This window comes from Ursus americanus, chromosome 28 (genome assembly GCF_024610735.1).
Source record: "Ursus americanus isolate L20-20 chromosome 28, mUrsAme1.1.p, whole genome shotgun sequence".
NCBI classification, from domain to species: domain Eukaryota; kingdom Metazoa; phylum Chordata; class Mammalia; order Carnivora; family Ursidae; genus Ursus; species Ursus americanus.
In genome coordinates this window covers 10,375,005-10,401,646 of record NC_142154.1, presented here as the reverse complement: position 1 = coordinate 10,401,646, position 26,642 = coordinate 10,375,005, and the positions used below count along the sequence as shown (strand labels likewise).

Below are 26,642 nucleotides of genomic sequence, written 5' to 3'. Positions count from 1 at the left end.
TTCTGCTATTTGTGTGTGTGTGCAGGGGGGCGGGGGGCGCCATTAGCAAGATGCCCAGCTGGACCAGGAAGGCGCCCATCTGCCTTCTTCACACTGCCAGTGAGCCTAGAACCACGGGTGATGCTGCTTCTCATGGGGCCCCGACCGGTGAGGAAAGACGCTGGCCAGACGGGACTGCGGGCAGGACTCCAGGCTGAGGGAACAGCCCGAAGCAAAGGAAGGAACAGCACACTGAGGGGGTCCATGAAGGAACCGGCTAAGCCCCTCCAGCCCCTTGTCCAGCCCTTGGTCATTGCAGGCACCGAGAAAAGGGGCTATTTCATTTCCAGAAGGGAGCGTGGTGGAGGGAATTGTGAAGTGGAAATGCCCACACGCTTGCTCAGGAGACCTGGGTTTTATACAGATATGCCCCTTGGATGGGGTACATCCCTGTCCCTCTCTCAGCCTGTTTCCTCTTCGGTACAATGGAAGGGTTGGAAGAGAATGATCTGAGGTTCTGGGCTCAGAGACTCTGGTAACCCACAGGCCTTGAACCGAGGCGGCCACTGCCTGGCCACCTGGCCTCTCCTTCCAGGCAGCCTTCCCCATTGCACAGGGGGTACACCCCCTTCCCTCACCTACTTTTATGATTCCTGTCTTGTGCTGCCTTTGGCACAGTGGCGGAAGCTGGCTTTTTTTGGTTCATACAAGCAAGATGGCAGCCGACTCCCACCACGTGCTGTTTCTCTGACCGACCGTGGGGCCACCCCTCCTCCCGCTCCCTACGAGCAGGGTTCAAAGGGTCAACCAACTGCCGCAAAACAGCAGCATCCAATCACCTCCTGAACAGAGCCGGCGCTTTAAAAGAATAAGTAAATAAGGCTGCATTTGATTCTTTTCCTTCCCCCCACTTGCAAATTTGTAACATCATTAGCTACAAGTAAATATATCAGTGGGATTAATGGAGTGAATCACAGAGTGACTTGATTGGATTTAAAACCACATTATTTCTTTGGGGTGAATTAGTAAATTTAGCACTGCCAAGAGATGATGGATTGAGAAGCCAGGGGCTGAGCTCTTATTGATCCTGAGAAAAGATCGCTAGGAGGAGGAGAAGCTGGGATGGCTTCCCGTGCCCCGTTCTCAGAAAGGAAACATGGCTTCTCTGCTCACGGAAGTGCAGGGAAGCAGAGCGCTTTGTTTTGGGCTCACGGTTGACTTGTGACCACATATGGGAGGCAGTGTCTCAGACGGCCTCCAGGGATCCCACGCCCTGGTGTTCACGTCCTGAGTGGAGACCAGAACAGGTGGCTTGCTTTCGACCCTCAGGATACAGTGGAAGCAAGGACATGTCACTTCTGAGCCGAGGTTATAAGGAGACCACGGCTCTTGTTTCGGGCAATCTCTCTCACCCTCTCTTGGGTTGTTCGCTCCGGGGGAGCCCTGGTGAGGGAGCCCTGCCAGGAGGCCCACCGATGGGAGACTGACAGCTTTGGGAGAGAACTTAAAAGCCGAATCTCCTCCAGTGGAGCTTTCAGACGAGTGGAAACCATGCCAACACCCTGACTACAACCTCATGAGGGACCTGAATCGGAACCACCCAGCCAAGCTGCTCTTGGACCCCAGACCCCCTGAAATCACCTGTGATGTAACCGACAACACCCCAGTGTTGTTTTCAGTCACCGAGTTTGAGGTAATTTGTTGCACAGCAAGAGAAGATGAGCAGACCACGTGACTTTTGCTTTGGCCACTGAAACATGAAGAGAAGCTTCGCGAGCCAGGGTGTAACTCGCCACAGCCTGGTTTCGGGCCTTGGCGACTGCACAGGCTGGGGTCAGATGAAGCTTCTGTGAGCCACGTTCTGGGGCAACCGTGAGGAGCCAAACCTCGCCCTCCCCAACACCGCCGGCCTGCACTGGATACGTATTGTGCCCAAGAAGTAAACTTGGGTTGCATAAAATCACTTAAGATTTGGGATTGGGAACTGCGTTACCATGACATAACCTAGGCTCTGTTAACTAGCCCACTGCTGAATCGAAGTATGCCAAGGGTCTGGGGGACCCAGAGCCATCTGAGAAATACACTTGCCCTTCCTGCTAGGAACACAAGAAGTATTGCTTAAAATGGTTTTGGGGTATGGTACGTTTCTTTGTAGAAGCCACCATACCACGGTCTTATAGAAGGGAGTTTCAAATATTCTGTCTCATTGACCCCGTCTGTACACCTGCATTTCCAGAACACACGTAGAAAGTGGGGTTCTCATATTGGTTAATGGACTAACATTCAATGAGAAAATGCCAGGCATTCCACATCTATCCTTTCATTTCATTCTTAGAGTAGCCCCATGAAGCACATGGAATTATTGTTACCCTTAATTTACAGACGAGAAAGATCCAGACTTGAGGAGTAACATTAACTACAGGGATTATTCAGCCTCCGGGCAGACACTGGTGGAACACCACTGAGTCCCAGGCCATCTGAGCCAACACTCATACTCTTTCCTTTGCTCTCTGGTGGGCCAGCAGCTCGAGGTCCATGCACAGAGGCTGCCCCTCGGTAGGAGGGCTTAAGTACCCAAAGGCTGGAGGGCTCCCTTACGATGGAGGACACGCCCGGGGGTGGCAGTATGACGTTGAGATATACTCCTTACTTGTGTCAATGAAGACTGCATCCACGTAGATTTTGGTACAGAAAGAGCCCAGGATAAATCCACAGGCTGGTCCAAATACCAGCATCGTGAAAAGGATTCCTGAAAGAAGATGAAACAGAAATTAGATTAAAAAAAAAAAAAAAAAGAAGCCATTCAATGAGCAAAACAGTCAAAGATCAAGGATATTATTTCACACTGATCAAATGAGAAACTGGATTATACAAATGACATTCTAGGAATTAGTCTAAAAATCCTTGAGGGGGAAAGCTAATACTGAAGTATTGTTATGCAGGAATTCTATAGTTTTTTGTGGGTTGCTCTGAAATATTTGTGGGCCCCAAGTGCACTTACTTTCAGAGCACTCCATCCCACATCATATCAACCGTATTAAAATACACCCACATCTGTCATTAAATGGTTTCTGTCATAAACATTTTTGAAACGATTTTTATCATTTTGCTTTCACATTTATTTGGCTTTATGTAATTCACTTAATTTATGGTTGGCTAAGATTTCTCAGCACTCATTGTACAAATTCAGGAATTGTTGTGAAGGGAGAAAAGTCAAAGCCACAAATTATTTTCAAATGTAATGAAATGTTTACGGGCATTAAATTTAGCAAAACATGGAGTTGACGTAATAGTATGCTTTGAGAACATTTAATTAGATGTTTTATTAATTTGAATTTTGCAGATCTGCCCCCCCTATATTTTGGAGTTGCTATCCTATAGTTTTAATAGTTGTTCAAGACTCAACCTTTTCCAAAGGACTTGAGAAGATGGTACTAGGCATGAACTTAAGTATCTGATGGATAGAATACACAGGATTTTGCACAAACCCTTTTATTCATTCTGGGAAAAGTACCAAGCCCAAACTAAAACCCACAGGCTGTACCTAGTTAACTAAATTTCAGTTTGGTAGAACATTCCTTGAGCAAGGACAGTTCTCAAGGCCCTGGAATAAAAATAGGAGTGAAGAAGTGGCCCTTCCTACAAGAGGCTGCTACCTGTGGGGACAAGCAGTATGCGGGTCGATCCAACCCAAGCAGAAAGCCCCAAAGAGGGGTGCTAACAGGTCCACGAAGGCACATGAAGAGCAAGGCTGAAGATGAAATCAAACAAAGGGAATCTGAGCTCGGTGGAGGGTACTTCTAGTCTGCTCACAGGTGTGGACTAACTCATTCTGATTTCCCTCGGTGATGTCATCATGGAGCCACTCAAATACCCATTCAGTCAATCAATATTCATTGAGCTCCTCCTATGTGCCAAGCAGTAGTCTCAGGAATGGAGATTCAAACAATTAAGAATCCTGGGCTTCCAGAGCTCATTGAGTTGGAGGTGCGGAGAAAAAACTATAAACAGGAACTCAACTGGTTTATAAATACTTGGCAAAGGAAGCCATGTCTTCTGGATTTATAGACAGAAACCCAGACCCCAAAGCAATCTCTTGAAGACAGCTTGTAAGGAATATTGTTTGAAAAAGGAAGGCATGAAAAGAGGATGGTTTATATCATGGACACGGGGCTGAATCCACTCTCCGTGAACTCCTACTCTAGAACTTCTAGATTGCTCCAAATCACAGAGTCTCAAAGTGCCTGCTCCCATAGCTGCCCAGAGACCCCCGATCTTACAGTTTTTCTTGTTTCAAGAATCTTGGGAGGAACAATATTCATTTTATGAGTACACGGACTCTGGTTTGTCACAACTTAGATGAAGATAACCAAACAGAGGAAGTTGAGTAGGTTAGGGGTATTATAGGAAAATTCTAGAATATGGGGATCTTGCAGCTATGGGCTAGAATTAAGGGGGTTATCTTTAGCAGGGTAGGGTTAGGAACCAGAGCTACTCTTGGCCTGATTCCCTGGGAGGAAAGCAAAGCAGAAGGAGATGCTGAAGACGACCCACGGGCAGGGGTAGGGGGCAGGGACAGGGGGTGTCCCAGGCAGGAGCACCACCCAACGTAGCCTAAGGGATTTCTGCCTCAGGGCAAGACTGTGAAGCCAGCCATATCCTCCCATCCAGGCTGCAGGCTGAGGTGAGCCCCTGGTCCTCTAACGAGGGCTCAGCAAGCAACCTATCTACTCAGGCAGTCCCAGAGGAAGGGACACAGGGGACAGGAACACAATTCTCCTGCCACGGGTGTTGCAAGTATCCTGCTGATTCCCCATCGATATTCTAGTAGCCGCTCTGAGCCACCCCCCCCAGCAGGCCCCACCACTCATAATAATATGTCTTCTTTCATGCCAATTAGATAAAACCCCCACTCAATGTAATCATCACTGATGCATTGCCTATAGATAGGGTAACGCAAATTACAGCAAATAATAGGTCAAACGACTAAGCTTTTAGTGTCTTTGGAAGAAACAACTGATGTGTTGAAGAGATTGTGGAGATTGTCCTGTTATTCCCTCCCCCACCTGGGGACAGTAGAGGGTGTGGACAGGCCAGACATCCTGGAACAGCTGAAGACCCCAGGTTCTGGGCCTCCTGCCCTTGTACAAGTTATGACATGGAAGAAGGCATGTCCCTCGAGCTCGGCTGCCCATAGGAGACCTACAGGGTCCACACAGGCCAACCAGCCATTCTTTTTTTTTTTTTTTTTTTTTTTAAGATTTTATTTATTTGACACAGAGAGAGACAGCAGGGGAGGGAACACAAGCAGGGGGAGTGCAAATGGGAGAAGCAGGCTTCCCACTGAGCAGGGAGCCTGCCGCAGAGCTCAATCCCAGGGCCCTGGGATCGTGACCTGAGCTGAAGGCAGATGCTTAACGACTGAGCCACCCAGGTGCCCCCCAGCCAGCCATTCTTGCAGCTCGGGCAGGCACAGGCCAACCGCAGAGACGCCACGCACCAAGGCGGCCTCTCAATTGGCTGAGAACACCTCCCACTCCATTTCCTCTAGGAGAAGACAAGGGTTTCCAGGCCGTTGGATTGTGGCTTTCCATTTTAACAAGATCGAGTTCTCCCCCAACAGCAGAAAATCCTACCCAATTCCAAAAACCAATGAAAGATATAGAACACATGTATCTTTGTATGAAGGGCATTTTTTCCCCCTCAGCTGAAATCTCTGGCAGCATTTATTTTTTTCTTTGATTTGAGAGACACACAGAGAGAGAATATGAATGGGGGGAGGGGCAGAGGTAGAGAATCTCAAGCAGAGTCCTGGCTGAGCACAGAGCCCGATGCGGGGCTTGATCTCATGACCCATGAGATCACGACCTGAGCTGAAACCGAGAGTCAGACGCTCAACCACCTGAGCCACGCAGGCTCCCCTCTGGGGGCATTTTCCAAGCAGCCCCTCCCCAGAGAGATGTTAAAGAAACCTCTAGCAATAATGAGTTCTTGAATCTTTTCCAAGGAACAATCCAGTAGAGATGTGGGAGGGCGTCTTCACGCATCAGGAAACACCCTTTTTCCACCTCAGCAATATCTTAGGATAACGACTCAAATAAAGCAGCCTGCAGAGCACAACCCTGGGTTTTTAGGGGAAGTTGTTCCCCTGCGAGGGTATGAGGCAGGCCGTGATCTTAACACAAATGTACTTTTCCATGTGTTTCCTTGCTTTCCTTTCGATTCACCCTCCTAGGCTGTGAATTTATTCTTGTTTAATGAAGCCACCTCACATGTTCCACCCAGACAGGAAAAAGACTGACCAGCACTAAAATCCACAACCCGGGTGTTGAACAGCGGAGTGACCCCAGGACCGGAGACCATGGGCTTTGTGGCTCAGTGCTGCCCCCTGCTGCCTGCCAGATTCACAAACATGGGAGGGGAGCCGAGACGGGGCTGAGAAACGGAGACACGGAAAATACTCAACATTAAAAATAAGATAAAAATATTTTTCCTTTTAATTCATGTGCATTATTTTTTCAGACACTTATTACATAGTTTGAACTTAACTGCTTGAGTAACAAAACTGCCAGATATTTCTTTTAGACTCAGGGCTCTGCGAAAAATAAAAATAAGATACTAAGGGCATGGGGCCGCCTGCGTGGCTCAGTGGGTTGAGTGTCTGACTCTTGATTTCAGCTCAGGTCATGATCTCAGGGTTGTGAGATCGAGCCCAGCATTGGGTTCTGTGCTGGGTGCGGAGCCTGTGTAAGATTCTCTTCCTCTGCCCACCACCCCTTCCCTCTCTCCCTCAGGGGAAAAAAAAAAAAAAAAAAAGAGCAGCAGCAGCTTGCTGCCCTACTGGAGAGACTTCCAACCATTCTTAGTCACTCAGAATACATACTAGGGGCCAGGCACTGTGCTAGCCGCTAGGACACAGCAGCAACCAAAACAGACAAAATCCCTGCTTTTCTGCGGAGTTTGTGCTATGGCAGAAAGGCCATAAACAAACCAACCTACCGTCCTGTAGTCAGGGTGGACAACGGTGCCGGGCTACAAAGGCTTCTCATGGCACTGAGTCTTGGATGTAGAACAGCACGGTGTCAGCTGTGCTACCAAGCTGGGGACACCGTGTGGGAGGCAGACTAATGGCCCCCAAAGATACACCTGTCCTAATCTCTAGAACCCGTGTCTGCTAGCTTAAATGACAAAAGAGCATTAAGGCTAAGATGGAATCAAGGTGGCTGATTAGTTGACTTAAAGAGATTATACTGATTATCACCAAGGACCCAATCACAAGATTCCTGTAAATGTGGGAGGAGAAAGAAGAGTCAGAGTCTGAGGAAATAAGATGACTTGACCAGGGGCACCTGGTGGCTCAGTTGGTTTGAGTGCCTGGCTTTGGCTCAGGTTCTGATCCCAGAGTTCTGGGATAGAGTCCCGCATCGGGCTCTCTGCTCCCTGGGGAGTCTGCTTCTCCCTCTACCCTTCCCTCCTCTGCTCTCTCTCTCTCTCTCTCTCAAATACATAAATAAAATCTTAAAAAAAAAAAAAAAAGATGACTCGACCAGAGATATGGCCTCCTTAGAAGGAGGTGACCTGCCACTGCTGGCTTTGAGGATGGAGGATGGATGAAGTCCCGAGCCCAGGAACAAGGACCCCCTCTCGAAGCTGGAAAAGGCAAGAAAATGGATTCTCCCTTCCAGAGAGGGTCCTCCAGAGGACAAGAGCCCTGCCGACACCTTGATTTGAGCTCACTGAAACCCACTGTGGGCTTCCCACCTCTAGAACTGTGAGAGCAGAAATCTGCGTTATTTTTAAGCCACTAAGTTTGTGGTAACTCATTACGGCAGCAACAGGAAACCAATGTAATCGTTAATCGTATGTGAGTCAATTCTCTGATCTCACAACCATGACTATCCATGTGACTCTTTTAAGAACAGGACATTGCACGGAGTCGTCAATTACTTGACCACGGAACATCTTTTGTGGGACATTTTTCAGCGCCGGTGTGGACTGGGGCACAGTCACAGAGAAGCTGGAGGAGACTCCAAGCCCTACGAGACAGAGATGGTGTTGCATTCTTTCTATCCCTAGCTTGGCCCGGCGTAATGAAAAGTTAGTTCACCGGCTATTGACAGGGTGCCGGAAAGCCAACACTAGTTACAGCACTGCCGTAAAAAGAGGGCGTGGCTGTGCCCAAGTTCAGCCCCCATCCTGCTATCTCCCTGGAGGGTGCTCTCTGCACCTGTCTTTCTCAGCGCTGGGGACCCTCCCATCCAAGTGCCTCCTACTAGATCCCACGAGCCACAGGGGCTCAAGTGACAGAAAGGGTCAGGCCAGATGCACAGAACTCGAAGAATTTAGAAAATCCAAATGGAGCCTTCCATTTAGAATCTGCTGGCCCAGTAAGAATTAGCCGACTTTATAATACTACTGATATATGATAATAAAAGTACTACCACATTTGTTGTGTGTTTGTGTAATGTGACACACAGATTCTAATTTGTTTACAGAAGTGTGGAGGGCCAAGAGCAGCCTAGATACCTCTGAAGAATTATCACGACTTGCCCTACTGAATATCAGACTTCTTTTTAGTTTTTATTTTTCGGGATTTTTTTAAAGCCGTAATGATGAAGATAGTGCATTTCTGGCTTAAGGAACAACAAAGATACCAATCAAGCCGAAAAGCAAGCCCAGAAACAGAGCCACACTTATGTGGACATCTGATTTATGTCAAAGTGTGCATACAAAGCAGCCGGGGAAAGGATGATCTTTTCCATAAATGGTGCTGGGGCAACTTGAAATTACAGTGGGGAAAAAAAAAAAAAGCCAGTCTCACAACACATGCAAAAATCAATTCCAGGAAGATCAGAGACCTGTGTGAAAAGCAAAACAATAAATCTTCTGAAAGATAACCAGACAAAAGTACTGTCATGATGTCGGGAGGAGAGAAAGATTTCTTAAACCAAACAAAGAAAGCACTAGCCATTATAAGAAAAGCTTGGTAAATTGGTCTACATTAAAATTAAGAAGGTCATTCATCAGATTCACCCAAAGAGCCCACTGACAAAGTGAAAAGGTGGGAAAATACAAGTGTAATGTACATCCTTAAAAACAAAACAAAACAAAAAAAACAACAGACAAGAATCAGAGAGCTCATGTCTAGACTATATAAAAACTGCTAGAAATTCATGGACAACAAAAAGACAAACTAGTGGAAAAGCGGACAGAAATGTTAACAGGCACTTCACAAAAGAGGGAATTCAAATGAACAATGGACTAGGACAAAATATTCAACCTCATGAGAATTCAGGGACATGTGCATTACCACCTGAAAAACTGTCCTCCCCTTTTCAGCTGGTTAAAGAGCTCTGATCATAGCAACTGTTGGCAAGGCTGTGGGGCATCCGGGATCCTTACACACTGCTGGTAGGAGTGTAAATTGGACAAACCTCTCTGACAAAACTTTGACGGTATCTGGAACACTGAAGATAAACTCACCCAATGACCCACAACTCCAACTCCTAAGTAAATATCCTACAGAAAGTCTGACACGTACCAGGAGACACATCCAAGAACTCTCGTATGGAACTGGAGACGACCCAAGTCCCATCAAGAGTAGGACAGAGGAACCAACTATCCATACTCTGGAATTACTGCACAAGCAAAGAAAACACATCATCAAGAACACGGATGAACCTTCAAAGATACAAGGACGAGCAAAAGAACACAGGCGAGAATGCATATGGGTGCGATTCTACTTGCACAGAATTCGAAGCAGCAAAATGAAACTATTTAGTGATACATAACGTGGTAATCAGAGTAGAAAGGAAAACGGAAACGAATAGTATAGAAGTCAGGACTGTGGCTGCTGCTGCCAGGGAGGGAGGGAGGGTGGGAATTATGATCCAGAAGGAGACAGGGCTTGTGTCCCAGCAGGAGGGGGAGGGGAGCCGTAGGATGGCAGTGGGGATGGTTTTTAAAAAAGCAGTAGGGTGGGGGTGGGCACGGTTGTACGGTGCTGGTTTTGTGTCTGGTCTGTTTATAGGCTCCTGGATGCTTGTTTCACAATTTGTTAAACTGTAATATGTTTTCTGCACAAAGGCGTGACTGTTAACGTTTTTCACATATATAACTATCTATAACATAAGTACTTATATACAAACAGCTACTCATTGTTTCGAAGTGTATCAAGGGAATCTCACGAGCCCTCCACAGAGAAAACCACAGCTTCCCCTGAAGTGATCTTTCATTTTGTCAAGCCCAGAGCCTTCAGCTCTGCCCTCCCCTGCCCTGCTCCGTGCTCTCAGGAACACTGCATGACCCTGCGTGGAAAGTGACTAGGGTGGGTCCGTCCTACAGGAAGGATGGTGCCGGTCTCTGCTGCCATCTGTGCCTCTGCGAGTATGATATAAACGCTCCCTGAACCTCAGTTTCCACCTCCATAAAATGGGCTCCCAACAACCCCTCCCCTCTTGGGGGCCTTTGAGGGTCAAATGCGTGACTGCACGAAAAAACAACACTCCAGGTAAGTTCCTAGAACACAGATATTCTCCAAAAACATTAGGTGTCAGGCATTCTTCTCACCAATACTTCCCGTGGCAGGATTTTCTCTTCTGCTTTCTGAGTTTCACTTTCTTACTTACTTAGATGGGAGATGCTTAACTGACTGTGGAAAATCCAGAATCATATAGCAAAAATTCTTCATCATTCTCCTATTTCCTTCTCGGCATGACTGTCTTCAAAGTGTATTTCTTATGTGTTTTTGCACTGGTGAGACCAGATAGGTTCACTTAAACACAAAACCTCTTTTCCTCATTTTAAAAGGAGCAGCTGCTCACCGTAGAGTGATATGAGAATAGAGAGGACAGAGAAGGACCCCACACTGTGGCCAAGAACACAGAGCCTGGAGCTGGCCAGAGCTGGCACTCGGGAGCTGTGCGAGCTTGGGAAAGTGACTGACCTTCTTTGGGCCTCCACGCTCTCACCTGAGGCCGGGGATCATAATGGTGCCTAGCCCCCAAGGTTGCTTCAAGTGCAAGTGATCGGTGTATGTCCAGGGCTTTCCATAGCACCCAGCATACAGTACGTGTTTCATAAATTTTGCTATTACTATTATATTTAGATATTCCTTCCCAGTCTGTCCCTATATAGAAGGTTAATTTTTTAAGAATAATTAAAAGAAATACACAACACAGGTCTCCTAACAGAAACCCTGGAAACAAACGATATTATTTTCTAAAGAGTATCTATTTTTTAAGAACAGAGTTATCTATGTAAGTAGAATTTAAGGCGCTGATGGAAAGGGATTTCAAGGGCCACGCATTTCTCTGCTGCCCTCAGGGGGATGGGGCAGGACAGAGCTAATACACTCCAGAAACACACCGCCCAGCACCCCAGGCCCGGCTCAAGATCACTCCCTGGCCGTCAGGAGGGAGGGCACCCAAGGACACGGAGATCTCACGTGACAGCAATGACTTCTTAGCAGTGACTGAGAGCACGGAGCAGGGCAGGGGAAGGGCGGAGCTGAGGGCTCTGGGCTTGACAAAATGAAAGATCACTTCAGGGGGAATCTGGTTTTCTCTCGAGGGTTCCTGAGATTCCCTTGATACGACTTCGAGAAAATAAGAAAACGTTCTCTCCAGCAGGTGAGTGCTTCCGCCTCTTTTAGAAGCAAAGTGGTCTAATCAATCCTTTGTTTTTTTGTCTGATTATAAAAGTAATACTTTCAGAAAGGGGGACAATTTACTATTACCCTACCACCTTGAGGCAATCGCTTTCAAGTCTTTATCCCTTCTGATGTACCCGAGGTCAAACACAAATTCTCATGACCACTTGGTAAGGTACATGTTATGATACTCTTTTTGTACATGAGAAACAGAAGCTCAGAAAGGTTAGTCAACTGCCCCAAGGCTACACAGCATGTAAATGGTGGAGGTAAGTTTGAACTCAGACCTCTAGGATCACCTAAGTTCTTAGAGAAAGAAGAGTCAGGCCAAGACGGTACAGCAGTGAAGCCTTTGGAGGGCACCAGACCTAGCCTAGGATCCTGGTTAAGCTTCTCGATTTCTGGATGACTCATTTCCCAGCTCTGAGTCTGGGAATAAGAATAGCTACCTTGCAGAACAGTGAGAATGAGATGCAATCCCTACAAAGCTTCTGGCACCTAGAACGTAGTAGACGCTTTCTAGAATTTTCCTTGCATCCCAGGGGTGATGAGTCCAAGAAGGCAGGCCTGCATGGCTGGTCTCCCCTAGACACGTGTCTTGGTCTCTTAACCTTGGATGGTCCCCTCAAAGTGGGCAGACTGGAGGAATCTCAGGTTGACTATGGTTTTTCCCCACTAGAGGGCAGCACTGGCCCAAAAAAGAGAGAGTCCTGCCTTGAACTTCCGTGTCCTCTGCTTCCTAACTGCCGACGAAACCCTCAGTCCCAGCGTTGCTCTTCTCATCTCCCACTTGCCTTCCGTGCCCTCAATTTATACAAATGTATTTTTCCGTGTTGAAATCTGCAGGCTGAAATTTCTCCCCTAAGACGGAACATTCCGCCTCATACGTGCATGAATAAAACATGACCCATAAACAGTAGGAGGCCTGCAAAACATGCGATACATATTTTTCTGGTGCCCACTGCCAAGAGCCCGGCAGTATTACGTAACTGACCTTGCTTCTCCCTGAGGGGGAGGCGGTGGGGGGAGAGGATGAGGAGGCGTGCATTCACTGAGCACGGACCGTGCACTAGACCCTGGCTGCAATTTGTGTAACAGAATTATCCCCATGGCGAGGTTTGTCCACGAAAGCCTGATGTGGCTCGTGCTGCCTGGTAAGTTCCAGGGCCTGAGCTTCTGAGCCTCCCCCCACAGCACCCTGCCGGGTGCCCCCTAGTGCAGCTGCATCACGGGGTCTCAAAGCAGGCTGCACGTCGCCACCCCCTGGGACACTTACAAAAGAAAATACTCGTGTGTAGGTCCCACACCCCCAGATCTGATGGTGGTGGTCTGCGGGGCACAGCCCAGACACTGGGATTCTGTTCCAAGTTCCCCAGTGCTGTGCATCCAGGTTGAGAACCTCTGATTTTGCTGACCTTGACCAAGGAACCAGGTGGTAGAAAGTGCATCTGGGCACATGGGAAAGGGAAGGATGTGGACGCTATTGGACACCAGCCTGCAAGGCGGAGGGGCAGCCGGAGACTGGGTCACTGAGCTGGTGGCAGAACCTGAACGCTCTCGTGCAGCCAGCCCAAGCAGGCCCGAATGCCACCAGAAGGGTGAACCTGACTGCAGAACACCGCCCGACATATGTGGGGTGAGGCTAGGCCTCACTTACGTGGGTCCTCCACCCAGATTCCCTGTCTCCTCCAGGCCCTAAACAGTGTACCAAAGTTCTACTCTCTGCTCAAAGCCTGCCTTCAATACCACCTCCTCCAAGCGGCCTTCCCAGATCTCCTCTCTTCTTCCTTCTCCTTGCTTCCTCTGCCACAGCACCTAGCCCGACTACAGTTCTGCTTACAGTCTGCCTGGATTCCAAAATAAAGTTCCACGTTGTGGGTATGCCATTAATAACTGCAGAGTCCGGGAAGGCAGAGACCTTATTTAAACACACACACACACACACACACACACACACACACACACACACACACGCAGAGTCTGGTGTTCCACAGGGGTAATGATGCAGCCCTTTGCCTGGAGGAGGGACCGAGTGTTTGAACTGTGAACTGATTACTACCCAGGCCTGGGAGAGGTGGAAGGCCCTAGCAGGGTGGAAACGGTGTCTGTAAGGAAGGTCATGCTACAAGGCCAGGCTTCTTGGGCTGCTCCGGAAGGATCTGCACCTGGCCCAAGTTTTGGGCACTACTAGTCTTGATTTCTCAGTCCAGCTAAAAGAAGTCTCTCTTCCTCCCCTCCTATCTAGCAGGGCCTTATAGGGGGTGAGGGCACACATCTCTCGGGCTGGCCAGCCCCTGGACATCCGGGAGTGATGTCCTGAGGGAGGAACCCACTGTCAGCAGGGGCCAGGCTGGGCCTCCCTGGCCAGTGCCCCCGGGGACTGACGTGTCAGGGCTGGGACCACCATCAAATTCTCCTGTAGCTTTCTTTGTATGTGGCAGGTACCAAAGGGCAGGGCTGGAGCTGGCTGACTCTTCAAAGCAAGTGAGAGCACACCTGCTTTCCCCCCATGCTCTGTTTCAGACCCTGGAAAACCCCGGGGTCCCCGAGACCACACTGGCTGATGAAATGAGAAATGCAGCCGGCGGGGTGAGGGCCAGGAAGCCATGAGCCCTGCCAGCAGGAAACCCACCCAAATCAGCAACAGGCTGCCCTTTCCTGAAGGGCCCACATCCTGTCTGCCGGCCAAGTAGGGCCTGCCCAGCAGCCCTCTGAGGTCACGGGGTGGCTTCCTGTTGTCCCCGCCCCCAGACTCCGGCAGGGGACAGTGGCGAGATGGGGCTCCAGAATCCAGCTCGGCTCACGCACAGACCTGCAGCAGCCCCCGGCTGTGCTCAAGGCACCCCACTTCTCTGAGCTTCAACAGCTCCAGCTGTAAAATGTACCCCCCAAATCCACCTGTCGAAGCCGTAACACCCAGGACCTCAGAATGAGACTGTATACGAAGACAGGGCCTTGAAAGTGAGGCCGCGAGGGGGGGCCCTCATCCAAAGGACTGGTGTCCGGGGGGGGGGCCTGGGTGACAGAGTTGGTTAAGTGTCTGACTCTTGGTTTCGGCTCCGGTTGTGATCTCAGGGTCGTGAGACTGAGCCCTGAGTCAGGCTGCACGCTCAGCACAGAGTCTGCTTAAGATCCTCTCTGTCCTTCTCCCACTGCGCGCCCCCACCATACGCTCTTTTTCTCTCTCTCAAATAAATAAATCTTAAAAAAAAAACAAAACAGTAAAACCAAAAGAACTGGTGTCCTTATAAAAAGAAGAGACATCAGGAGGGTGTGCGCTCAGAGAAAACACACATGAGGACACGGGGAGAACGCGGCCATCGGCAAGCCAGGGAGAAACCAACCCTACTGACACCCTGACCTTGGACTTCCGGCCTCCAGAACCGTGAGGCATAATGTCCACGGTACCCAGTCTCTGGTACTTTGTCAGGACAGCCCTAGAAACTAATGGACCCCAGTGAGAACGCGTGAGCGAATACGTGGAAACCGCCACGCACCGCCCAGATGGCGTGGAGCGTGAGACGCACGGGGTGACCCACGGACGTCAGCGAAGCTGTCCCAGGACTCCGGGGGGTCAGGATGAAATCAGCACACAGCGCCCTGTGCGCGCGCTACTGCCCAGTTAGGACTGGGCGGACGTGAAACTAGCAGGGAGCTCTAGCTGTACGGGACGCTTATTTATGACCTCTGACCCCTCCCTGGGTCCAGCAAGGGGCAGGTTCCAGTTGCACACAGGACAAGGGTGCTCTTGAGGACGGTCGAAGAGTGGCAGAAAATCAGAGGAGGAAAACACCCTATTCTAGCCTTGGGTGGGGGCTGGGATTGACACAGGACTCTGATTGGTGGGGGTGGTGACCGTGGCAGTGACGCGGAGACAGCGGAGGGCCCCGTACCAGCATGTCCCATGCACTAGCTCATTTCATCCTTAGGACAACCTATCAGCAGATACGCGCCCACCGCCCACAGCAGGAAACTGAGGCACGGAGAGCTGAAGTCACACGCCCTGTGACACACACGCTGTAAGCGGGAAGCAGAAGGAAGAACAAAGACGGAGCGTGTAAGGAAGGCGAGGAAGGAAGGGAAAGGGCAGTGCAGGAGAGAGCTGGGAGCCGCCCAGGATGCGAGGCCGGCGACAGGAGGTGTCCCCTGCAAACAAGCAGGGGTCTGGGGTACCAGCCATAGAGGCACCACGGGGTCGGGAAGACAAAGCTGGAGGCAGGACGTGGGGGCAGCGGAGAGTAAGGGAGCAGGTGGCTGGAAGGCCCGTTGGGGCTCAGGGGGCGTGTGCAGGTGGGAAGTGTGCGTTGGGAATAACTACACTGTACTGAGGTCACTGAGGCCCTCTGACTGTGAGCTCGTCCGTGTGTGCTCCCTCCGTCTCCCGCTGGGGGGCGCTGCACCCAAAGTGGGTCACAGGCCATGGCCTTGGCGGACCAGCAGGTCCTCGGTGTCCCAGCTTCCCCGGCCCTCCGCTAACTGCCGTGCCAAGGGCACTTACTTGTTGACAGGGTCCTGTCTGTCTTGTGACCTCACAGGTACACCCTGCATCTTCGAAGGACTTTGGAACCATCGTGAATGTTCTCAGTGGCCTCCGGGAAATTCCCGGACGGAGTGCTGCTGTGGCGGTCACGGAGGCTCAGAAAATCCAGTGACGGGCCCAGGCCTGGGAGGGGAAAACAGGACCCGGGGACAGAGGGTGGGCCCGGCCCCAGCAGGGGGCGCTCCCACAGGTCAATTCCTGGCTCTCGCTAAGTATCTCTCATTCACGAAAGTAGCCAGGTGTTCACCCGAGGTGACCCCATGCCGTCTTCAACGATCAGGAGCTGGAAACCCACTGGTACTTCCGTCCAGCCACACAGATGCCCCCGCCCACAATAAAACCCCTCTCCGCCTCCAGGCACTTCAGGGGCCAGGGGCCCCAGCGCACAGCCCAACCCTGACACGGTGGGTCCTTCCACCTGCAGTTTACAGAGGAAGCCGAGGCACAGAGAAGTCAGGCTACCAGCCTAGGGCCACACAGCTGGCTAGAAGCACAGTCCTCACTGCCTCCTGCCTACCACTCGGCAGCGTGAAACAGCAGCAGAAGGGCTGTGGGCCACTGACATCCTTCTAGTAAATTCTACAGGAATTGGCATCTGCAGGGTGACGGCCCCGCTCGGAGCCTTAGCCTGCCTGTTGCTGGGATGCTGAGTGGACTGAGAGGGGACAGCTGGACTCAAGCACATACACAAGGGGGCGCTCCCCGTCACCCAGAGTCAGGGGGACCTTTGGACCTTAGTGTACCCTCCCTCAACTCAACAAGTGTGGGTTCCACCAGCCGTGGAGATGGGAGGCCAAGGCTCATGCGTTTCCTCTTGTCACCAGAGGGAGCCAGACTCCTTGTCATGCCAGGGACTGCTGCTTCGTGAGAGCGGCAGGAAGTCTGTTCAAGGCAGGAAGGTCACCCACCTGCTCCTGAGGGTGGCTTCCCCGCCTGCGAGGGCACAGTGGCACTGTGGCCTGGTGGCAGATCTGAGGCCATTAATGCGGGTCCTCACACTGGGTCTGTCAAGAAAACAACTGCTTCCCAAATGCCTACAGTGGAGAAAGGAAGCCTTCGAGATCATAAGAGGCTACACCAACCACGGTGCCTCGACCTCCCCAACAGACACTCTGCACCTCACTAGATGAATCTTCTGAAAACTTGTGGAATCCTATTCCTTCCCTGCTTGAAGCCACCAGGGGCTCCCTTTATAATACAAAGTCCAACCTTCGGCTTGGCACTGTCATGGGTGGTAGAGGCAGGTCCCCGATGCCAGGCCGCAGCACAGCCACACATGCTGGTGGGTGAACTGGCCTCCGAGAGCTGGCTGGAGACAGCAGGACAGGCAGGGGCCCCACCCCGAGTCTCCCACCGAGGGCTGGCCCAGCGCGGAGCTGAATGGTGTTGGAGGAGGCCAAGGAGAACTGACCGAGTCTGGGCGAATCATCATGATCAGGCACTGGGGCAGGGAGGGTGGGCTGGTAGGGGTCCCCGGACACTGTCCATCAGCCTATCAGTGGACTCATCCAGGTCCCTGAAAACAGGAAGCTCTATGAACAAATAAGCAGAAATTCCATTCTCAAAACTGTCCTGAATCCAGGAGAACTGACACGGAAGCCCCGAAACATGGGGCTCTAGCTGCCGAAATTTCTCCCATCAGGGGCAGGGTATCCTGACATCCCATCTGGGACGAGAAAAGCAGACTGTAACAGTGACAGCCAGCTGGACGCAATGCTCCTTTCCCCCACTTCCAACCCCCTCTCTGGCCTTGCCCTGACACTAGGGCTTTGAAATGGTCGAGGTGGGAATGACTAGCAAAATTCACCCGGATTTATCATCCAGGGGGACACGGCTGCCGGCTGAGATGCCAGTCCGGTGATTTTGAACCTTGACAAAAGTTGAGGATGGGCTATTCAACGCCAGGTTTCTGGGCTCTGCAAGAAGGGCGCCGTCATCGTCCGAGGTCGACAGAGCTCACGAGGAACGAGTCGTGCCAGACCAACCTCACTCCCTCTGTGGTTTTCTGCTGGGGTCAGGAGGCTAACTCGATCAGTGCAAAGTCATAGACACATTGCACCATGAGGTGAGCACAGACTGGACGAGCGAGTTCACTTAACTACACAAGAGAGGGAAAGGGCGCTGGTACTGGGACACGGCTGCCTCAACTTCCTCCAGAGGACGGAGCAATTGCGGGCTCCTGTCCTGGTCTCCACACGTGTGACGGAGCACTGGCACATTACGCTCATTGGAGAGGGGCGGTCAATACGCCGGGGGAAGATTAAAGACTCAGGATGAATATAACTGGCTGGATCGAGAGACCCAAAGAATCAGGAGGACATGTAGCCAGCATGCACGTACGGGAAACTTTAGGGAAGGCTGGGGAAGGGGCACTGTGCCAGCTGTTCGGGGCAGGAAGTCTCAGCATTCATCCCTGTTAGTAAGCGCTGGTCCCAAACACCAATGCCAGCTCGGTGGCATCAAGAGTATCTGGGGTACAAGTGGGCAGACACTGTATCCTTACATGATGGATGAGTCTGGAATACGACATTTAGAGAGACCCATGCTGTACTGGAGTATTGCCTGAAAGGGCACCTGGGGGAGAGGGAGGGATCTAGAATCATCCATGCCATGAAATGACTAAAGGAACCGAAATGAAGAACGAGCAGGTGGTAAGACTGAAACATGGTCATGAGGAGTAAGAGCTCAACCACTGGGTGTCTTTTCAGAAGCCAGAACCATATTCAGGATGTGGTTATAACAAAGCAGGTGACCAGAAGCACTGGGCACAGGTGGACTGACTATCTTAGGAGTTGGTGAGCTCCTTGCCACGGAGGGGGAGGGCAGTGGGGAAGGGAAGAGGGGTGCGGGTGCAAGTGGAGGCTGAGTGGCCAGGTGTCAGGATTGCAGGGGAGGGCTTTCCTGCTGGGTGGGAGGAAGGCAGGCAAGACAGTCCCCAATTCTAAGACTCTAGGGTTTTCATCTGGGCAATCTTCCAGGAATTTCTTAAGCCTTCCCACCAACCCAGGCACCCAGAAGATTGGAGACCCTTCTCACCAACTGCTCCAAGAGTACAGGTGTGAAGTCCCTTCCTGAAGGGGCAGGAGTAAACTCAACACAGAAAAGCAGGACATGGGAGGTGTCCACCAGAAAGCTGTGTCACCCTCGGCCACCCCCTGCTGCTCTGCTCTCCCAAGATTCTAAGGCTGAATCAACAACAGCTGCTTGATTTCCCAGCATCTCAGTTTCAGAAGATAGCTTTTCTGGGAACTATGTGGACACTGAATTTTTCTAGAAAAATAGGAGAGGTGGGATTCCAACTCACAATCGGAGAAAGGGGGAGAGCAGGTGCTGAGGGATATCTACTTTGAAAAGGCAACAGGACAGACACATAGGTGGAGAGGTTTGGGGACAGCACCATGTCCTCCTGGTCCCTCAAGGTCCATCTGAGAACAGGGCTGGAGAAACTATCCCAATAACTGGACCAAACACCGTGAGCCTCCTTTTCCTGGAAAATCGCTTGTGGTTCTGGTTGGAGATGAGGGAGAGGGAGGAGACAATGATGCGAAGCAAGAAAAGTCTGGTTCAGTCTGTGTTACTCAAGTCAGGGATAAAAGAAGTAACATATGAGCTCCTCCCACCAGGAGCTCTGGGTGCAGCAATGTGGGCCCACTCCCCGACCTTTTTTTACACACTTTTACAAGGAGACATTTACACATCTTTTTACACATTTTTACAACTGAGACAGCCATGTCTCAGGTTCTGACACCTGGCTCAGGAGAGGATGCTTTCTCTCAAGCAGCTGTTGTTAACCAGTGGCCATTCCGGCCCTGGCTGTAGCATTTTGGGCGGGGGTCCTCCTGGCATCTAGTGGGTAGAGGCCAGGAATGCTGCTGAACGACGCACAGGACAGCCCCCACAACAAAGATCGATCCAGCCTAAGAGGCCAGGAATGCGGAGGCTGGGAAGCCCGCTCTACGACAGCCAGGCTGCAGGGAGGGGATCTCAGACCTTGCTCACAGCCCACATCCAACTCAGGATGCAAGCGGGCAGGGCCGGTACAGAGTGCGGGGCGATCACTAGGACCTATTTAACATGGACTGTCTTCCGGCACTTAGAACCCAATAAACTTGAGGCACGTCCTCGTTTCTGTCAGACAGAAAGAAAAACCTGCTGCCTACATTTCCAGAAGCTCTTGGCTGTGTCTGAAAGCCAGGATAAGCTCTCTTGTGCACTGGTTCCTGACCAACCCTGAGGCGAAGTGAGAATGCATCCCCATCACACCCCTGTCACCTGTTTCCATGGGGGGGGGGTTGGCGAGGTGAGAGAAAACCAAGGACCCAAGGATGGCTGGCCTCATTGAGACCACACTCAACGCTGCAGTGTAGACCTGAACATCCCACTTTTCACAGATGATGATACCGAGAGGTCAAGTTGTCTTGTCCAAAACCCCCGGCCCATTTCCAAGCCTCAGCTTTGACACCAAGGTCTCCTGAGCTCCCCGCACTAAAGCCCTGATTTCCAAGCAGGGCTCCCTGGTGCCAGGGGCTGCCGGCCAGTGGGGAGGGGAGGGTGCGAATGTACCGAGATGAGGTCTTGAGTGGGCTCTAACTGGAGTCCCCCTCCTCCTTCATTCTGCCGTGTGGACTTCTGGGTAAGGTTTTTATAGGGGGTTGAATGACAGTCCCAAAAAGACATGTCCATGCCCGGGAACTTGCAAACGTGACCTTATTTGGGAAAAGGGTCTCTGCAGATGTCATTAAGTCAAGGATCTCAAGATGCGATCATCCTAGATTTCCCTGGTGGGCCCATAAATCCAAGCGTCCTTACGACAGACAGGCAGAGAAGAGACAGGGAGAAGAGAAGGCCATGTGCAGCCAGGGACTGAGTGATGCAGTCACAAGCCAAGGACTGCCAGGAGCCACCAGAAGCTCGAAGAAGCAAGGAAGGATTCTCCCCTAGCACGGCCTTGCCAATACCTTGATCTTGGACTTCTGGCCTCCAGAACCACCAGCAAATAAGTTTCTGTTGTTTTAAGCGACCATGTCTGTGGTTAATTATGTGGCAGCCCTGGGCAACTACTATGATTTTGTTTAAAGAAATAGTCTCATGGCCAAAAGTTTGAAAATCACCACCTCTCCTGGACCATCTCCCCAGGCCTTCTATTCACCTAAGTCCAGAGCAGGGAACTCAGAATACAATTGGCTGCAGGTGGAGTGAACAATGCTTTGGGGTTGGGCTGGGCCAAATCTCCTTCTGAATATAGGATTCAAAACCCAGTGAGAGGGAGAAAACCAAGGGGGGGCTGAGTTTATTACTCTTGGAATTCTAGATTTCTTTCAAAAAGCCTCCATTTCGGGGTGCTTGGTGGCTCAGTCGGTTGGGCGTCTGCCTTTGGCTCAGGTCACAGTCCCATGGTCCTGAGATTGAGCCGCATGTTGGGTTCCCTGCTCCGCCGGGAGTCTGCTTCTCCCTTTGCCCCTCCTTGCACTTGTGCTCTCAATCTCTCTCTCAAATAAATAAAGTCTTTAAAAAAAAAAAAAGCCCCCATTTTACCCCATCCAAAATCCTTTGACATCTATGAACTGGAAAACTTCAGAATCCACAAGGAAACAAGAAAAAGACTAGCACCACCCCTTGCTCTCCGAACATCTCACACACGGAAGGATGGATTAGTGCCACTAACCATATCCCCGGTGACAGTGAGGAAGGACAGGCCCTGGGCTCAGAGACCTCCTGGGTCCTGCTGCAAGCTCGTCACGCCCAGGCTCCAGAATCCTGGCAGAGACACCTCCCGTACGACGTACCTGCCAGGATCAACCCCACCAATGGCCTGTCATCGTGAGATCAGTCACGGAGCGGTCAATCAACCCCAACTTTATCATCCTTATCTACTTTGAAGTCTACAGTTCACATTGTTGTGCAATCTCGAGAACTCTTTTGTGAAGGGTAGACGCTTGGAAAGGATGGAAAAACTCAATGTAAAAGTAAAGAGGACAGACCAGAATAACAAAGGCCCGCATACACATCACTAGCCCCAATGGTCACCAAGGGCAGTTTGCCCTGTCTACCCCATCTATTTCTCTCACTGTGTTACCTTAAAGCAAATCCCAGACATCATTTTGTCCATAACCACTTTAGGACCTCTATTTTTTTAAATTTATCTGAAAGAGAGACGGGGAGAGGTGGGGGGTGGGAAGAGGGAGAGAGAGAGAACCTCAGGCAGACTCCCAGCTGACCACAGAGCCCAATGTGGCGCTCGATCCCACGACCCTGAGATCATGACCTGAGCTGGAATCAAGAGTTGGACGCTTAACCGACTGAGCCACCCAGGCGCCCCGTAAGACCTCTCTTTAAAAGGTAAAAGCAAAACCACAACCCCAACATTTAGCGGTAACCTAGTAAAATGCTTACTTAACCTTCAAATCCCCTTCATATGCCTAAACCATCAAGACACCCCCCCTCCATCCCCCATGAAGACCAAGGAACGAGTGACTGCTCAGAGGCTCAGTGATTTCCTAAGGACACTGCTGTTGAGACTGGAAGAGCCTGAATCATGCTCGTCTCTCTCCACTCCCCCTTCCCCTCTTTGGGACAATAACTTGCTGGGAGAAAAGCTGGTTCTGAATGAGCCTGATGCCCACGCAACGGAAGAAACCCCTCATCGTGCTGTGACCTTCCTGTATTCTAATTTGGGTAGCCTCTCCGCTCGACTTCTTTAAACATTTCCGCGTTAGTGTCTTATTATGAAAGTAGAAAAGTCATTGCACTAAGTCATCTTAGCTATTTTACATTTTATTTTTAGTCCTTTGTGGGGAGAGGCAAGAAGGGAACTGAGAAAGTGGATTTATGTCACCTGGGTGGGTTCTCAGCCACGGCTCTTGGGGAGGGAGGGCTTTCCCCAGTGAGTCACTGGGTGACTCATTTATAATTCTGCCTTGCAGAGCTCTGTGCGGGGCTGAGAGCCTTCAGATGAGAAAGATAGGCGAACGCGGAGAACTGCTCATTGCTGAAGGCCACCTCCTCCCCCAGCAGGCCTGGCCCTATTCTGGGTTCCCTCTGTCTCTGGGGCCCTGTGGACAGGGATGGGTTTTGATGGAGCTGGAACAGACAGTCGGGAGCGCACCGGATCACACGAGCCAGACTTCCATCAGCCAGACGGACTCTTCTCTTGTGCAATGGATGCAAAGTCTGCTTTCTTTCTCTGGATGCTTGTTACCCACGTGAGTCCAGTGCTGTACGCATTGCACGGAGGACAGTGTGCATGACCTGTCACAGAGCACCCGCAAATCCAGGCCACTGGATACCAGTAATTTGTTTCACGCTCTTAACTCCTGTCTCACTGCACCGAAATTATTTGCTTAGACATCCGGGCTGGTCTACTTAGATCAGAGTTTCTCAACCTCACCACTACGGACATGACAAGGCAAATAATTCTTGGTTATGGAGGGCTGTCCTATGCATTGTAGGTATCTAGCAGTGCCTTCAGCCTCAGCCTATGAGATGCCCCCAGTCTTGACAACCCCAAATCCCCCCAGTTATTGCCAAATGTCGCCTGGGGCTAACAGTGCTCCTGGTTGGGAACTGAGAGCAAGCAGGCCTATCCTATTGCTCTTCACCTCCTGAGAGCCCAGCACAGTGCCTGGCACAGAGTAGGAATCCCAAATGTTTATGGCTCTCTTAACAATCACCCCCTGAAACAGATGTGCAATCTAGTGCGTGACTGATGGGGCAAGTGAGGCCCAGAGAGGTTCTGGATCTCCTGGGTGACACAGCGAGTCAGTGACAGGGCTGGAAACTCCTCGGCAGCACGGTTTCCAAGCCTGTGTGAGAGGGGAGAGCTAGCAGGAGCTCGAAAGAGGAGTTCTGTTTGGGATTCTTCTACTTTCTAGCTCTGGCCGCCAAAGGAGTGAGGCTGTTCGCGCCATTCGGACAGAACATTCCAAGTGCCTGCAGCTGTTAATTAATGAGCGTGTTTTGGGGCTTCCTTTGGCGTGGAGCCGTTGCACTGACCGGGATCAAAGTGACTGGAGCTGAGTGGCCCCACCAAGCATGAGAAGAACAGGTGTATTTTTTTTTTTAATCCCGCCAGTAGCTCCAACCTGAATAAATGATAACCATTTGAATCAGGTTTGCAATCGGAGGCAGCCAGAGATAGCTTTGTGCCCCGGTGCAGTCAGGCTGTGAATGAATTTAGTTACAGACTTGAAGTGCTGTCTTAATTAGGTTTGGACTCTGCTTTCCTGTTTGAAGAGGAAAGTAGAACAGAGTAAACCATCTGATTCATCCTTGCAAGTGGGAGCGGGGTGGGGGTGGGGTGGCCTCACGTGGTTGGGGATCTCGTACACGATTTGCTGGGCAGCAAAGTCTCACTTCTGACTCCATCACGGCCGGTCTACTGCTAAGTTTTGCTTTGAAAGCAATGCCAATTATAAAGAACACGAATAGCTTCATGCGTCCCTACCATGGAACTCAATCAGGTCCACACCCCCTGATGTCACCCAGCGGTGACCTCAGCAGGGAGCTGGGGCCAGGCATCATTACTTGCAAGCTACAAAGGAAAGCAGTCGTCTGCGTGGATGAGCCTGGTTCTGGAAAGCCAGTCCCAAAAGGTGTGGCCTGGTCAACTTGCAGTCAGGCTATGTTTAATGCATCTAAATGACCCAGCTGGTAACACCTGATGCCAGGTTAACACCTTAACCACACCGTGCTTTAGGTCTCCCGACGGCCAATGTGCGAGAAGTCCCTTGTATGTATGTTCGGAGAGGACAAGAGAAGCCAAAGAGAAGTGGATCCAGGGCAGGACCATCCCATCCACTGCCTTCCTCTGCAGTGAGTTCCCTCCCTTCTCCCTCAGGGATGGAGGGCATGTGGCCTGGGACCTAGGTGCTGGGTGCTGACAGGCTGAGAGGAGCGGAAGGCATGCAGGGCTGAGAACACCCCACGGGAAGGGGAGGGAGGTGGGGACCGGATGTGGCCCAGAGCAGAGGGCTGTGAAACTGGTCTGGGCTGGATCACAGGGGACCCCAGAGTGCCTGGCTCAGAGCTAGTCTGTATACAGATGCAGGGAGACAGAAAGGTTTCTGGGGAGAAGAGTCATGCTCCAGGAACTTTACCCCAGTAGCTCCCTGGGCGCATGTAATGCAGTGGACCCTACTAGGCCATGAAAGGCCCAAGAGGAGGGTTCTTGTAACCACCCCTAAGGCCCCGAATCCCTAGCAAGCTGCGACATATCAAGCTCTCCCAGAAAAGTTGTCAAGTTGATTCAACAGAGCAGGTGCTTATCACCATTTTCAACCCTTTCTACCATTTTTGGGAGAATGGTCTTGCAAAGCAGACCATGTTCTCAAGTTGCTGATTGCGTTCTTGGTGGCAGAAGTGAGATCCAGGCAGGTACCGAGGCCTCTAGGGCCACACAGTCTCCTATGGTCAAAGGCTCGGGAGGGGCGGAGTTTCAGAGAACAAGAAGCAATTATGTAAAATGTGGCGAACAGGTTGGAACTCCTAGAAATCTGTTGTGGACACTGAAGAGAAGCACAAGCTGGAAGCTGGTAAGAACTTGACAACGAGAGAGCCCACACCTGATTTGCAAAAACTAGTGAGGAAGAGGCTTTCTGCAAGAGGTCACAACATGGGATGTGAGCAATGAGGATGCTGGAAGGGACTGTCCCCCTTTTCTGAGGGCTTAGTTTGCTCTGCCCGCCAATGGTGAGGAGTGCATGGAGATTCTCGGTGTGGAAGGACAAGCTCTCATTTCTTGGCACAGATCCCCTCCAGGTGTTGCCCTAAAACAGCACCTCTTATCTTGGTCATGCCAAGTGCAAAGGCAGGGACATGAGCATGGCCTCCAAGGTCAATGGACAAGGCTACCCTCTCCTGCTAGGGGGCTCAGCCCACCCAGGCCCTGCCCTGCTGCCTGGGGGCTTGGGGCTCACATCCTACCATGTCTGGAACCCCTGCTCAGGGACGAGGAGGTTCTTCCCTGGAGAAAGATGTCTGAGGACCGCAATGCTTTACGTGCTTGGAGATACTCTAGCCTAGCGAAGACCAAACTTGTTTTCCTCTATTTTGCAGAAGTCTTTCTTCAAAAAACCTCACATAAAAGGCCAATCGAAAACAAATGCACAGAAAGATGGTCTGATTAAAGGGGGCGGGGTGAGCCCACTTGATCCCCGTCCCCCCCTCGGTGGCTCCCGAGGCACCTTGCTGAACCCTCGGGACATATAAGGTGTGAACTAGCGAGCTGAGACTCCCAGACACCCTAGAACTGCATCCAAATTCTCATCAGGCTCTTCACTAGGCCTGTGCTTGCAAGGGTTCATGCATTTGTCCAGACGTGGACTTTGATATTAACTGAGGAACAGGGGCCTTAATATCCACAGAGAACAGCCAACCTCGATGGGCCTCCTGGCAGGTCCGGCACCTTAGCCAGGGTCTAAGTTCTACGTGCATGGTCTCGTTTGATCCCGCCCCATCTCTACAAGGCAGGCACCA

At 51.0% G+C, this 26,642-nt stretch overlaps 1 protein-coding gene across 3 annotated transcripts in view; it reads right to left on the bottom strand.

Annotated features, from left to right (window-relative positions):
* Nucleotides 1–26,642, bottom strand: part of SLCO3A1 (solute carrier organic anion transporter family member 3A1) — a 297,991-nt gene that overhangs the window by 72,830 nt on the left and 198,519 nt on the right. For all 3 annotated transcript variants that reach the window (XM_045813068.2, XM_045813069.2, XM_087856656.1), the window contains exon 3: nt 2,630–2,728. In XM_045813068.2, coding sequence (XP_045669024.1) covers nt 2,630–2,728 — 99 coding nt within the window. The remainder of the gene's footprint in view (nt 1–2,629; nt 2,729–26,642) is intronic.